Genomic DNA, 14142 nt, shown 5'->3' with positions numbered 1-14142 from the left:
ATAAATAAATAAAAAATTATAAAAAATAATGACTCCAACCTGACGAAGAAAATACAATAACTTAACCAAAAAAAAAAAAAAAATCAGAACAGAGCGATCACCGTCTCAGACTAACCTGGCAACAAAATTTGATATCGTCCATGTTTTTTTTCCTTTTGAGATATTAAAATTGCACATGTTCTTATCTAGGTAGTGATAAGGTGATGATGATGTTTAGCATCTTCTTGTTTGGTATCAGAGGATAATTCCAGTATTTTTCAATTTGAGGACTATACATTTAAAAAAAATTTTTAAGCTTTTGCAATTGATGATAACGTTGCTTATGTCTTTCACTCGTGTGTATATGCATAAGTTTGGCTCCTACAGCTGTTCATTCATGTTTCTGTTGTTCTGTTATTTTGAAATTTCTCACCTTGTGAAGTACTTGGTGCTTATTGCTTGAAATGTGCTTGATAAATAAAAATCAGTCATCATTATTATTTTTGTTTTTTTTCCCCCTTTTTGGGGTCCAAATGACTGACGTAAAGACGTTATTTTTGGAATCGGTGTATTTTTGAGCTGGAATGCTTCAGCCGGCAGCTGTAAAATGGGCTGCGATGTGCTCACATGAGGCAGATTTACCCGTCAAAGTCATGTCCGCTGGGAGTTCTTTTTTTCTGCCACTGATAGGCTTGGAGTGTTGCATTATGGGAAGGATCCGTACAGATGGGCAGCAGGTCTCTCCACTCTTGGAACGGTGCTTTTATTTTGGTGGAAGAGCTTTAACGGAGGGTTTCCTCTCCTCTTCGGCTGGCAGGTGTAATCCTGCTCCAGCTCTGAGGTGGAGCTAAGATGAGTGGGCGGAGCTTTACCTGGCTGTGGGCGGGGCTTGCCTGGCTGTGGGCGGGGCGACAGTGCAGCTGATCAGTCCAGATGTCAGCACAGCAGCCGGCTTTGTGGCAGAAACATAACAGAGGAAAGAAAAACAAGCAGCAGTCCCGGTCAGACGAGGACATCAGGGCTGTGCTCGCCGTCTGGACAGAGTGAGACCTCTGTTAAGACGGTAAACACACCTCTGTCTCTGTCGGGGAGCCTTGTCTGAACCTGCCTGTGACAACAACAACCACTTTCAGTGGACTTTGTTTTTCTGAAAGGCAAACTCGTCCTGTTTGGTCGCAGCTCCAAAACTTTTACGTCCCTTTCTGAGTCCCGTTTGGATCCCAAAGAAAAATAGGACCCAGGTTGAAAAACTCCAGAATTACCCTTTAAATCTGACGTCCACCACCACTGATCTGACCTTTCCAACGTATTTTGATAATTAATTCATAATAATAATTTGTTGTTTTTTGTTTTTTTTTTTAATTTTCAGGGTTTATTTGTCCCCCTAAAACTAAATCTGACATCAGTCCAGCATCACTGATCTGACTTTTTAAAAATAATAATGACAGTTTATTTTGCTCATTTTCATGCTATTATGTATTTATTATTTATTTATTTGTTTTTGGTATTTTTGAGCTTTGGTTTGTTGGTTTGGTTTGAGTTTTGAGTTTTGGTTTGTTGAATTCTCCGTCGTCTCCGTCTCTGTCCTTCTTCATGCCAGGAGGTTTTTTTTTATTCAGTTTTGAAGGAAGTGCTCCTCCTGACGAGAACTCATTTGAAAAGTTCAGCTCTGAGTTAAAACCCCAAATGGCAGCTGTCCTCTGTCAAGACCCCCCCCCCTGTTTTCTGTGTTCCTCAAACCGCGGGTCAGGGCCCGGGCCGAGGCCGCGGCCCCGCTCCTGGAGGGTCGGCACTTCACAGGGGCTCGGCTGCGTCTCAATGAGCCGGCGTCCCGCTCTCCTCCCGGCCCGGAAACGCTCAAAACCCCGGGATTTACCCATAATCCTTTATTCCGCCGAAGGTTTGCCCTCTGCTGTCGACCTGCCTCGCAGCGATGGAGGAGTTTTGTTCCAGAAGACGAGACAGCGACTCGTACAAAACGATTCGCCGCTCAGAATTTAGATGAATTCTGCCGCTTTTTAAGATTAGCTGAGGATAACCTGCAGTTTTACAGATATTGAATGATGAAAGTTTTTTTTTTTTTTTTTATCCTCTGTGCTTCAACATTGGAGAACTCCCACATTCTCCCCAGACGCTGATCTGGAGTCAGCGGAGTCTCCCCCCCACTGGTAGCCGGGGTTGGGATCAGAGGCAGAGAGGCTGATCTCCGGTCAGCGCTCCGGGGCATTTTCACCTCGGAGCGTCAGGTGGACGGCTTCTCCATAATTAATCCGGTTTGAAAAGGCCCCGGCTCTGCCTCTCCCGCTCCCGCCCCGTCTCGTCTGGTCTCGCCGCCTCGCTCGGCCGTTTATCAGAGGGAGAGCGAGCTGATTGACGTGCCGGCGGTTTGAAGCGGTCCCAGCAGGGCCGCCGCGCCCTCGCGCCGCCCGGGAACGCGGAGAGCGGAGTTCGACCCGGAGATGAAACGGATCAGACGGGCGCATCGATCGCCCCGTTCAAACAACATCATAATTTTGCTTCAGCTCGTTTTTCCCTGACAAAACGTTTCCATGACGCCGACGCCGCTCAGCAGCAGACGGTCAGGCCGCCGCTCTCGCTTTCTGACGGCGGCTGATGACTGATAATCACTCATGTAATCCGATTAGTCATCAATAATAATAACAACAGGCCGAGTCAGCGTCGCCTTGTAATCTCCTTTTGATTTAGTCATGCATCTCTTTTTTTTTATGTGTCTCACTGTTTCTTTTCATCGTTTTTGTTTTTGTCACAGTTTTATTGTTCTTTTGTGGTTTACACAAATGTATGAATATTTTTCTATTTTTTGTTTTGTTATTATGCTTTAAGTTATTGTGATATTCAGCGTATGCATTCATAGCACCATGTGTGATGCAGTAAATGCCAGTCATTGTGATGTGATTAATTTAATTATGACATTAAGTAGGATATCTTGAAGAAAAAGTTAATATACATATATATATATATATATATATATGTGTGTGTGTGTGTGTATATATATATATATATATATATATATATATGTGTGTGTGTGTATATATATATATATATATATATGTGTGTGTGTGTATATATATATATATATAGAGAGAGAGAGAGAGAGATATTATTATTTTTTTTTTAATTATGAGGTTTGACACAGAACAGTAGACACACATTAAAAATGTGTGTCTACTAATTTTAGAAAAATAGTAAATAAATAAATAAATAAAAATAAAAAAAATAGAAAATTAGCCAAAAACATTTTTTAAACTCACAAGAAAACTACATTTATATATGTATGACATTAATAAGACTGACACTTTTTTATATTTTGTGCATAATTTCTAGCATTTTTTTTTTTTTTAAATATGTTGTATATTTTTACTTTTATTTAAAAAGGTGAAAAAATTGCAATTTTGGAGTAAAAAAGAAAGATGAAAATTTCCCTAAAATATATTGTTAAAACTTACAGAAAACTCCATCAATAATTCTTAAAATTCTATATTTAAATAACAGAGCAGTGATGCTGGATCAGATTTCAGTGGATAAATTAATTTCACCTAAAACTGCTGTCCTGTGTTTTTTAAATCACCAGCATCATCCACTGTGTGACTCAGACAGCTTCAGAGAGCCAGGCTAACGACTCCCATAGACTTCAAGTCTTTATGCTAAGCTAACACGAGATGCTAGCCATAGGAAGTGAACCACTGGACGTACAGAGGTGAGAATAGAGTCCAACATCTGGTCTCAGTCTGGGGAAGTCAGAGGAAGGGGGATTTTGAGTATTCTGGTAAAGTTCATGGTGACTCTGTGGCTTTGTAACGTCACAACACCTTTTATTTTCATCACTTTACAATATTTTTTTAATAGTGGAGAAAAACTCTTACGTTATGATGTTGTACGGTTTCTATCATACCTCCAGGTTTCAGGGTCGCAGTGTCGTAAACACTCAGCTAGAAGACATTGAACGGCACGCCGCGGCCCCACTAAGCCCCGCCCACTCAGTTTGATTGACAGGTGATCTGTGGGAAGAGCAGAGCAGAAACACAGAGACGAACGCCGAGAAACAAAGATGGAAGCTTTACTTTTTTGTTTGCATGTTTCTCAGCCCACACACACACACACACACACACACACACACACACACAAGCTCAGTCCGCTGTGGGTCGGTCTCCTATTGCCCGAGTGTCCTTGAGCAAGATGCTGGACTCGTCCTCGGGGCTCGGCGCTCGATGGCTGACCTCGCTCGCCGAGCCGGGCGCCGAGAGCTTCCCTCCTGGGCGATCAATACAGTATCAGAAAATAACAGCATGTCAGAGTGAGTGAGAGTGTGTGTGACTGTGTGTGTGTGTGTGTGTGTGTGTGAGTGAGTGTGTGTTTGTCAGTGTGTGTGTGTGTGTGTGTGTGTGTGGGAGGCGGCCAGATGAGATTGTATAGATTTATCGACCACATTAAGTTGAAGTGTTGAATAATATAGTGGGTTCACTTAAGTAACAGCAGCACCTGCCACCTGTCCACCCACACACACACACACACACACACCTCTCTCACTATATTAAGTTTCACAGCATGAAACGTGTGTGTGTGAAATTCAGAGAGAGGTCCAGAATCTCTGTGGAAAACAATTTTGTGTATTTTTGAATTTTGGTTTACATCATTTATCGTATTTTTCAAACATATTTTCATGCTTTTATGTTTATCTGACATAAAAATAAAATTAAAAATCCACCCAGCAGCTCAGCTGGTTTTTGTCAACCCTTTAAAACTTGCATGACATTTTCTTTATTTCTTACAATAAATTAATAAATAAAATAACAAATAATTTAGATTTTTTTTTTGTTTGTTTCAATACAAATTATTTTTTCATCAGAAAGCTCATAACAGGCTTAAATATGCTTGTTTATATTTTAAAATTTAAATACATAATTATTCGCATTTTTAAGAGTTTTTAGGTTTTTATATTTATCTAACAATGTTCATGGTTTTGTTTATTTATTTATTTATTTATATTTATATTTATATATTGTATTTATTTAGTTACTTGCATGAAATTTATTTGAATCAATAAACAAACAAAAAAATGAATAAATTTATATTTTTATCATTGTATATATTTTATAATGTGTGCTTTATGAATTATTATAATAATTATGAATTCTAATTATTTTCATCAGAAAGCTCACAACATTTTTTAAATTATCGTGCATATTTTGTGGCGGTTTTTATTTTTTATATTTTTATATTTATTTATTTTTTTCCATTTGTTTAATTAATTAACTTATATTTACATATTATATTAAGTTACTTATTATTAATTTACTTTTTCAGAATAAAGGAACGAATGACAGGGAAGTGCAGAGGCTTCATTTTATTTATTCATTTTATTTATTTATTTTTTATTTGTTTTGCTGAATCCTCAAAATGTGAAGTTGCTTCCAGGTTTCAGGCGAACAAACTGCGATGCTGCTTTGTGATTAAACAGCATTATGCTCTCTCTCTCTCTCTCTGTGTGTGTGTGTGTGTGTGTGTGTGTGCAGCCGGCGCGGGACACAAGCTGGGCTGGGCCTTCGGGCTGGGCCTGGAGCGCCTGGCCATGGTGCTCTACAGCATCCCCGACATCCGGCTCTTCTGGAGTCAGGACGAGCGCTTCCTGCAGCAGTTCAGGCTGCCAGACATCCAGCAGCCCGTCACCTTCCAGGTACACACACACACACACACACACACACACACACACACACACACACACACACACACACACACAGCGATGTATACACAGACTGCCAAATGTTTACCACCCACTTCTCAGACTCTCAGTGGAGAGAGAATATAAATGGACGGTCACACACACACACACACACACACACACACACACACACACACACACACACACACACACTGTTTTGTCTTTTTCTTCCCTTTTTCCTCTCCATTCCTTTCCTTTCCTCTTTTCCTTTCCTTTCCTTTCCTTTCCCTTCCTCTCTCCTCCTTTCCTCCTCTCCTTTCTTTTTCCCTTTCCTTTCTTCCTCTCCTTTCTCCTCTTCTCCTCCTCTCTTCTCCTCTCCTCTCCTCTCCTCTCCTCTCCTCTCTTGGTATTCAGTCTCCTCTTCCTGTTTGTTATTCCTCAGGTTCACTCGGCCATTTGTCTCTCTGCTTGACTGAGTAGCACCTGAACATTTACACTCAGTAACCTCCTGTGTGTGTGTGTGTGTGTGTGTGTGTGTGTGTGTGAGCTCTTGAGTCCCTGGCAGAGGACTCTGTTTGCTAGCAGATGCAGCTCATGATAGCGGTTCTCATGACATTCCTTGTGACAAACTTTGACTTGTGACTCATTTCTGTTTTTTTTTTGTCTGACTGGGACCTGATCAGTTCATCACGGATCAATCTGATCGATTTGGGGGTTTAGATCGCGAGCTTTCACATTTCCACTGTGACTAACACACCAGTGACGGCTCAGCTGGTTCACTGTGGATTTAAGCTGCAGTTTGTGTTTTTCTGTTTGGGTCAAATGATCAGGACCTGCTGGTTTCCCATTGGGAGTTTTAACTGGCGTGTTAATCCACTTTGGTCGTGTAAAAGTCCCACGCAGCTCCAGATCCTCACAGTGGATCACAGAGGGCGTCACCAGATCCCGCGACGATCTCCTGCCGTCGTTTCCACGGAGCTGAGTTTTCCCGGCCCACACCAAAACCACCGGGCTGGAGCTTTCCGGCTTTCAAACCCCGGAGAGTGTTCGGAAACGCTCCGTCTTCGGAAAACTGCGGATTAGTGTGGACGGAGGGAAAAAACAGAGGAAGAAAGACAAGACGTGTTTTCAGATTCACTAAAGACATAGAGTAAAAATCTGTTGCTCCACAGTTGTGTGTGTGTGTGTGTGTGTGTGTGTGTGTGTGTGTGTGTGTGTGTGTGTGTTGTAGAGTTCTCAAGCCGTCACTGGTGTGTTACCTGACATTTTCAAGTAGGGTCGGGCCTAAAATGTCTGTGAATTGGTCGGGTCGGGCTTCAGGTTCTGGTTCTGTGTTTCACTGTCGCCGTTGAAGGACGAAATATAAATGACACAGGCATGAAGCAGACGGAGAGACAGAGAGAGAAGAACGGGGATAACAGTTTAGTGCTAAATTAAACCATTTTGTGCAGAACTACAGTAACTTTACCAACTTAGCATGTTTTATGAACAACTGAACATGAGAAGCTGCCTTTCGCCAACTATTAGGCGACTATCAACAAACATTTTGATATCGGCGAGAGGCTGAGACGAGGGAGTTTGACCTGCTTGACTCAATAAAGCAATGATGCGATGCTGCATTTCAAACCTTTATTGTTAAAAACTGTGAAGCAAACATTTAAAATCATCGGCAATGCGGTCAGCAAAATGTGAGCCTCCCCCGCTCACCCCCCCCTCTCTCCAGCTCATTCAAAAAAAAAAAACCTCTCAAACAGCTGATTTCACTACTGAGGTGAGTCGACATGTGCTCCCCATTCATAAAGTGACTATCAATAATAAACCTGGCACCAACACCAACTATTATGTCCGTTCTCTCACTGCGACTCGAATTTGAGCCACCGACGCTGCTACATAATGGTGAATTTGGTGATCTTTTTTTTTTTTTTTCCTCTCATTATTATTTTTTTTTTTTTTTTTTCCGGGCTTTGTCGGGCTGTCGGCCCTAAAGTTCGGCTAATTAGTAGGGTCGGGTCGGGCCTCGGGCTGGCCCAGTAGGGCCCGGTTAGGGTAGGGTCTTCATTTTCAGGCCCGATGAGAACTCTAGTGTGTTGACAACATACTTGCAATAACCCCCCCCTTTTTTTTTTTTTTTTTTTTTTTTGCAGCAGTGTTTTCTTTGATTGGCACAAACTTGACAGAACTCTCTCTCGTGTCACGTGGAGTTGAGTTTTATCGTCGCCTCTGTTTGCATGCAGCCGCTCCACAGCAGCAGGCAGACCTGTAACACTCACACATACTGAAGCTCTTTAATGCATTTACACTATAATACAGTGCAGCTCAGTGTAGTGGAGTGTGTGTTCGCCCTGCTGGGTCTCCTTACCGGCTCTCTGGGAAATATGTAATAATATTTAATTTGATGTTAAGCAGGAGGGAATGGAACGAGGATTTATCTGTTGCCCTTTAAAAGTCACTAAATAACACCATGAGCACTGTTAGACCCTGTTTTTCTTCATCAGCATTTTAAGATAATGGTTATAATTAATTTAATGTGTTAGTTTAATGGGTTTATATTGTTGTTTCATTGAAAATAAATATATAAGATACAGTTATTTCTCACATGGTCAGGATGTTGTGCACCACAGCTGGTGATGAGGACTAATCAATGACAGATATGTATATGTATGTCATACGTTTTTTTTTTTTTGTTTGTTTGTTTTTTTAAGTAGCTATGTCGATTACCAGTATGTGATCGGTTTATCCAAATAACGCCTTTTTGGAAATTTGCTCCCATGTTTTCAGAGACGCCAAGCCATGGTGCAAAATAAGCACACGCACTGTTTACAAAATAAAAGCTTTACTCAGAGAGAACTCGTCGAATGCATTATAACCGAGGGTGGTGCTTTTATTTTGAAGGCAGGATGTGTGCCTTGCAGCTGATTGGCCACAGGGCCGTCCTCTGCAGTGTCGGTGCGGCGTTGCTGCCAGGATGTTGGTGTGATGTGAGCGGCTTCAGCACCGATACGGCGCTGAGGAACCACACTGATGCTGCTGGTCGCCGTGACAACCGTCCGATATCTGACACCTTCCTCAACATCCTCCCCTGCAGGATGTTGAGGAGTTTGTGTCTCCCGGTGCACGATGCCTGTTTTACGGTGGTCGCATTATTTTGAAAAGGTCACATCACACGCCCGGTGGTGCGTTCACTGGCTGCTGGAAAAACTCCAACATCCGGAACTTCAAAGTTGGCTTCCCAACTGGAAAGGGGTCAGATAAAAATTTGAAAATTATGTACAGGTTTAGGTGACTTTCAAACTCTCGTGTGAAAAAAATAAGAGTGATGGACCCGCTGTCTGTTCGGGGCAACGTGACGACCCTGAAGGCAACACGCAGGCTGTTTGAGATGGTGAATGGAAGCTAGCGATGGAGGACGAGCAAAATCTGAGACTCGAACACAAAAAAAAAAATAAATTTAAAAAAAAAAAAATGAATGGCGGTCGGATTCGGGTCAAGCTTGGACAAAAATCTGCAGCCTCGTGCACTCGAGTCCCGTCTGCGCCACGTTTACACACTCGCTGGTCTGAATATCAAACCCAGAAGACAAAGTGAATCCCTTCAGTTCCCTTCACCTCCCTGCTAAAAAGGAGAATGTCCATCTAGTTAATACGAGTTCAAGATGGTGTTCATGAGCTTATAAACTCATAAATACAATGTTTCCCATGAGCACCTGAAGGCACCATAAGCTGCAGTGCTGTGTTCCTTTACCTGATGTTTACTTGTTTTTTTGTTTTTTGATGAAGTGAGTCGGTTCAAGAGCGTCAGCAAAACACACAGAAATGTCAAATGTCACTCATTTACTTCAAGAGGTTGCTGTACTCTGTCATCCTGTGTGTGTGTGTGTGCGTGTGTGTGTGTGTGTGTATGTGTGTGTGAGTGAGAGAGAGAAGGAGAGAATGTGTGTTTTCAAGGCTCTTAACCTCATGTATAAAACATTTTGACAGTGGGGGCTCGCATCAGCTGGCACAAGTCACTTCTCCCGGCCCACACACACACACACACACACACACACACACACACACACACATTCTAAGAAACACACACACACACAGTCACTCTGACTCGCAGCAGGGTGTGTACAAGTTCAAACAGCGGTTACTCTGCCCCTGCTATAAAGTAATGTGTGTGTGTGTGTGTGTGTGTGTGTGTGTGTGTGATGCACATTTAAAGTGAAAAAGCTAAGCGAAAGAAGAGGTTGGAAGAAAAGAGAGAAGGAAGGAGGGATAGAATGATGGAGGATGGAGGACGCTGAGAGGAAAAACGAGCAAAGGAAAGATGGAATGTAATGGAAGAAGAAATAAGGGAAAGAAAGAAAGAAAGAAAGAAAGAAAGAAAGAAAGAAAGAAAGAAAGAAAAAACAGACAAAACCAAAGAAAGCAAGGAAAGCAAGGAAGGTGGGGAAGTAAAAAAGGAAAGAAAGGAGGGATGGAGGGAAGGAGTCGGAGTCGGTGTCCCTGCAGCGTCCAGCCAGCAGCTCTGTTGGTTTTATTGATGAGTTCGGTTCCTCCAGAGGGACCAGGGGACCACGGCTCATCTGCTGCCCAGGGTCAGTGCACCTCTCCTGGGCAAAGACCGGCCACCTCGCCCCCTCTGCCCCACCGGCCCCTGGAAGCCCCGCTAATGAACTGTGACCGCTGTGACCGGGTCCCTGTGTGTGTGTGTGTGTGTGTGTGTGTGTGTGTGTGTGTGTGTGTGTGTGTGTGTGTGTGTGCGCGCGCGCGTGTAGCTAGATCCATGTTTGTATACAACACACTCACACACACACACACACACACACACACACACACACTCCAGAGAGCTGTCCAGTATAGAGTCTAATACTGTTGACTCTTGAGCCACTGCGCGCGCACACACACACACACACACACACAAACAGAGCATCTTAAGTCAGCTTCATGGCTCACCTGCAGACCTCGACTTAAGGAAACCAAAAAAAAAAAAAAAAATAGCTGCTAAGAAATGATAAATTCAGGCCAACTTAATTAAAATCCATTCATCAAAACAAACTTGTTGTTAAAGTTGTTTTACACTGAGAATGCTTCACACACACACACACACACACACACACAGGACCAGGTGTGTAATTCATCACCAGGCAGAGAAGTGTGTCGGAGCTCTGTGGCATTAATCCTCAACACGTCAGCTGCTGCTCTCCTGTAGTAAACAGCATGTCAGCTCATGGCTTCATAACATGTTAGCCAATGTCTTTCTAGTTAAAATATTAGCTAATTTTTTCCCCAGCTGTTATTTTATTTTATTTTATTTTATTTTATTATTTATTTTATTTTATTTTTTATTATTATTTTTTTTATTTTATTATTATTATTTTGTTTTATTTTCTATTATTTTATTATTATTTTATTTTACAGTTATGCAGTTATTTTATAGTTATTTTATTTTATTTTATTGTTATTGGTTTATTTAATAGGGACAATGCATATTTATGAACATTAGTGTGAGAGATACACCCATGTAAATATGCCAGAATTAGTAAAAACAGCTACTTTTCATCTGCAGTCTCGAGGCAGGTGACATGAAGACTAACACAGAGACGAAGACATCAAACAGAACAAAACAGACCAAAAAAAAAAAAAAAAAGAGACATTATTCATCCACATCTCGCTGCATTCAATTTCAGACGAGCCTCGCTGTTCTTTTAACCGACAAAAACTAAAAATTAACGGTGAAAAAAAAAAAAAACATACTCAGTAACAGAAATCCAAATAAAAGTGAACCATTTGCTAAAAAAATAAAATAAAATAAAATAAACAAAAATTTGTCAACCCAGTCAGGTACAGTGGTTTTCCAGCTAAAGGTCCGTCGTCGCTGCATTTATTTTTTTAGTGTGTTTAAAAATCCAGTGAGGGGAATGCCAGTCTGCACGGAGCACCGAAGCTGATTTTTCTTTTTCTTTTTTTTTTTTTTTTTCATTTTTAATCCAAACCGTCTCCATGTTGAAAAGCGTTAGTCAGCGCGTCTCAACCTGCACAGCTCGTCGCTTCTGAACCGTGACTCAGCAGTGAGCCGCCGAGCTCTTTACTCACTGAGGACATTTGGAAAGTGGAGGTGGAGCTCTGTCTGTTTGTTTTTTTTTATCTTTCTTCTTCAAAAGGTGAAGAAGCATGACGTCCTCCTCTGGTTTCCACCCCGAGTTATTTCTCTGTTTGAAGGTTTTTTTTTTTTTTTTTTGTGAAACGTGCAGGCGAGAGAGAAGGAAGGGGAAAGAGGATGGATTTATTCTGCATCTTGTCATCGTTTTTTTCCCCCTCTTGTTTGTTTGTTTGTTTGTTTGTTTCTCTTCTTAAATGAAACATTAAAGCGGCGTCACGCGGGCCGGCTCACAGGGGAGACGCAGCTTTCAGTTTGTTTCTCAGCGTCGCGCCGGGTCGATTAAACACCGAGGCGAGGAAGGCTGCAGCTCAGGGAGAGCAGAGGATGATGAACGTAAAAAAAAAAAAAAAAAAAAGTTTAAAATCATGAAATTGTTTTGGTCGAGGAGATGAATAAACAACAACAATAACAGGAGATATAGTCTGAGCCAAACCTGCAAGATGCAACCTCTCTGCATTAAAATAAACCACAAAAATAGAAATATAAAAATAAAATCAAAGTGCCAGTGCAGTTTAGAGGCGAGTTCCTGCATGAAAATAATGATAAAAAAAAAAAAAAACACAACTTGTTTTGATCATAGATTTACTTTAATATTCACCTTCTGAGGTTTGAGGCGATGGCAAAGGACAAAGCAGCCTTTACTGTATTTTATTTTATTTTATTTTATTATTATTATTTTTTTTTTTTTTAAGTTTGAGCTTACTCTAGTAACTCCAGTTAGTAGGGCTTCTTTTTAATAGTTTTCATATGACCAGTTTTATTTCTCATACATTTACAACTTTTCTACATTCAATTATTTTTAATGTGTCTGTGTTATTCATCAGTCATTCATGGTGTCTTTTTTTTCACATTTACACAGATTTGACATTTTTCACCCCCCTCACATGATCTGAATGAAAACTTTTGTAAACAGCCCCTTCTCCCCGGCTAAGCTACCCACCGGCAGGGAGTTTTCCTTTCCTAGGATGGCGATGGAATGAAACAACCGTCCAAACTGTGAAGCGTTCCGACACCATCCTGGGAAAAAAAAAGCCCAAAACGGATTCTCTCTGGAGTGCGGAGTTCTGTTTCGTTGCTTCCTATTGGCTGTGGCGCTGTCGATCTGGCATGGTGCTGCACTGTGATTGGCTGGGAGGGTCACACCAACACACACACACACACACACACACACACACACACACACACACAGAGGGTTAGTTTTGTATGATTCTGTACATTTTTCTGACGTTAAATATCTTGAACTGGAAGAAAACAAGTCCTGTGTTCTTTAGTTGTTTCCCGTGTCAGTCCTGGTGTGTGTTTGTGATGTGTGACCCATCAGTCCATCATGTCCAGTGGACGCCACACACACACACACACACACACACACACACACACTCCAAAACCCGATGACAAGACAGAGGCGTGTCGTGTGTGTTTGTACACGTCACACTGATGTTCACTTCGATCTGCGTTGAAAAAACAAAACAAAACAAAAAAAAAAAACCTCCAACTCAGGCTTGGAAAATGTCTGAGTGAGCTAATCCATCACCGTGACACACACACACACACACACACACACACACACACACAGATGTTGAGGTTTCATGGTCGTGTTGTTGCACTGAAGCAGAAACAGAGCAGCTCCTGCCTCCTTTTTCCATCGGCAGTGTAAAAACAGCGAGCTGTCGGACGGACACAGCGGTTCCACCGGAGCCCGGCCCGGCAGAGAGACGCGTCTCCGTGTAAAATGAGAGAAAAAAAAATGAGGAAAATATTGAAATATTGATCTGATTACCCAGCATGCATAAAAAATGAACGGAGGGAATGTAAACTGCTGTCAACGCTAGTAAACAGGAGGAATTTGACTGGAATTGTCCTTTAATGACCTCCATCTCTCTCTCTCTCTCTCTCTCTGTGTGTGTGTGTGTGTGTGTGTGCGCAGCCCCTCAGTAAGTACCCCCCCCTCCACAACGACATCTCCTTCTGGCTGCCGGAGGAGAGCGAGGCGGGGCGAGAGAGCTTCACTCAGAACGACTTCTACGAGCTGGTGCGCTCCGTCGGGGGAGAGCTGGTGGAGCGAGTGAGCCTGCAGGACGAGTTCACACACCCCCGGTCAGACACACACACACACACACGCACACACACACAGATATAAACACACACACACACGCAGGCACATGCATGAATCAGTAAGACACAACAGACACGCAAAACATGCAAAAATGAAAATGCAAAGAGCAAACATTCACACACACACACACACACAGGCACACACACACAGAGAGAGAGACACACAGATATAAACACACACACACACACACACACACACACACACACAGAGGCACACACACACACAC

The 14142-nt window shown here is 42.1% G+C and overlaps 1 protein-coding gene across 5 annotated transcripts in view; it reads left to right on the top strand.

Annotated features, from left to right (window-relative positions):
• The window catches only part of fars2 (phenylalanyl-tRNA synthetase 2, mitochondrial), a 241273-nt gene that overhangs the window by 174568 nt on the left and 52563 nt on the right, over positions 1–14142 (top strand). For all 5 annotated transcript variants that reach the window (XM_030078798.1, XM_030078800.1, XM_030078797.1 and 2 more), the window contains exons 9-10: positions 5514–5674; positions 13728–13897. In XM_030078798.1, coding sequence (XP_029934658.1) covers positions 5514–5674; positions 13728–13897 — 331 coding nt within the window. The remainder of the gene's footprint in view (positions 1–5513; positions 5675–13727; positions 13898–14142) is intronic.

The sequence above is a fragment of the Myripristis murdjan genome, chromosome 20 (assembly GCF_902150065.1).
Source record: "Myripristis murdjan chromosome 20, fMyrMur1.1, whole genome shotgun sequence".
Lineage (NCBI taxonomy): Eukaryota > Metazoa > Chordata > Actinopteri > Holocentriformes > Holocentridae > Myripristis > Myripristis murdjan.
This window is presented reverse-complemented; position numbering and strand designations above follow the sequence as displayed.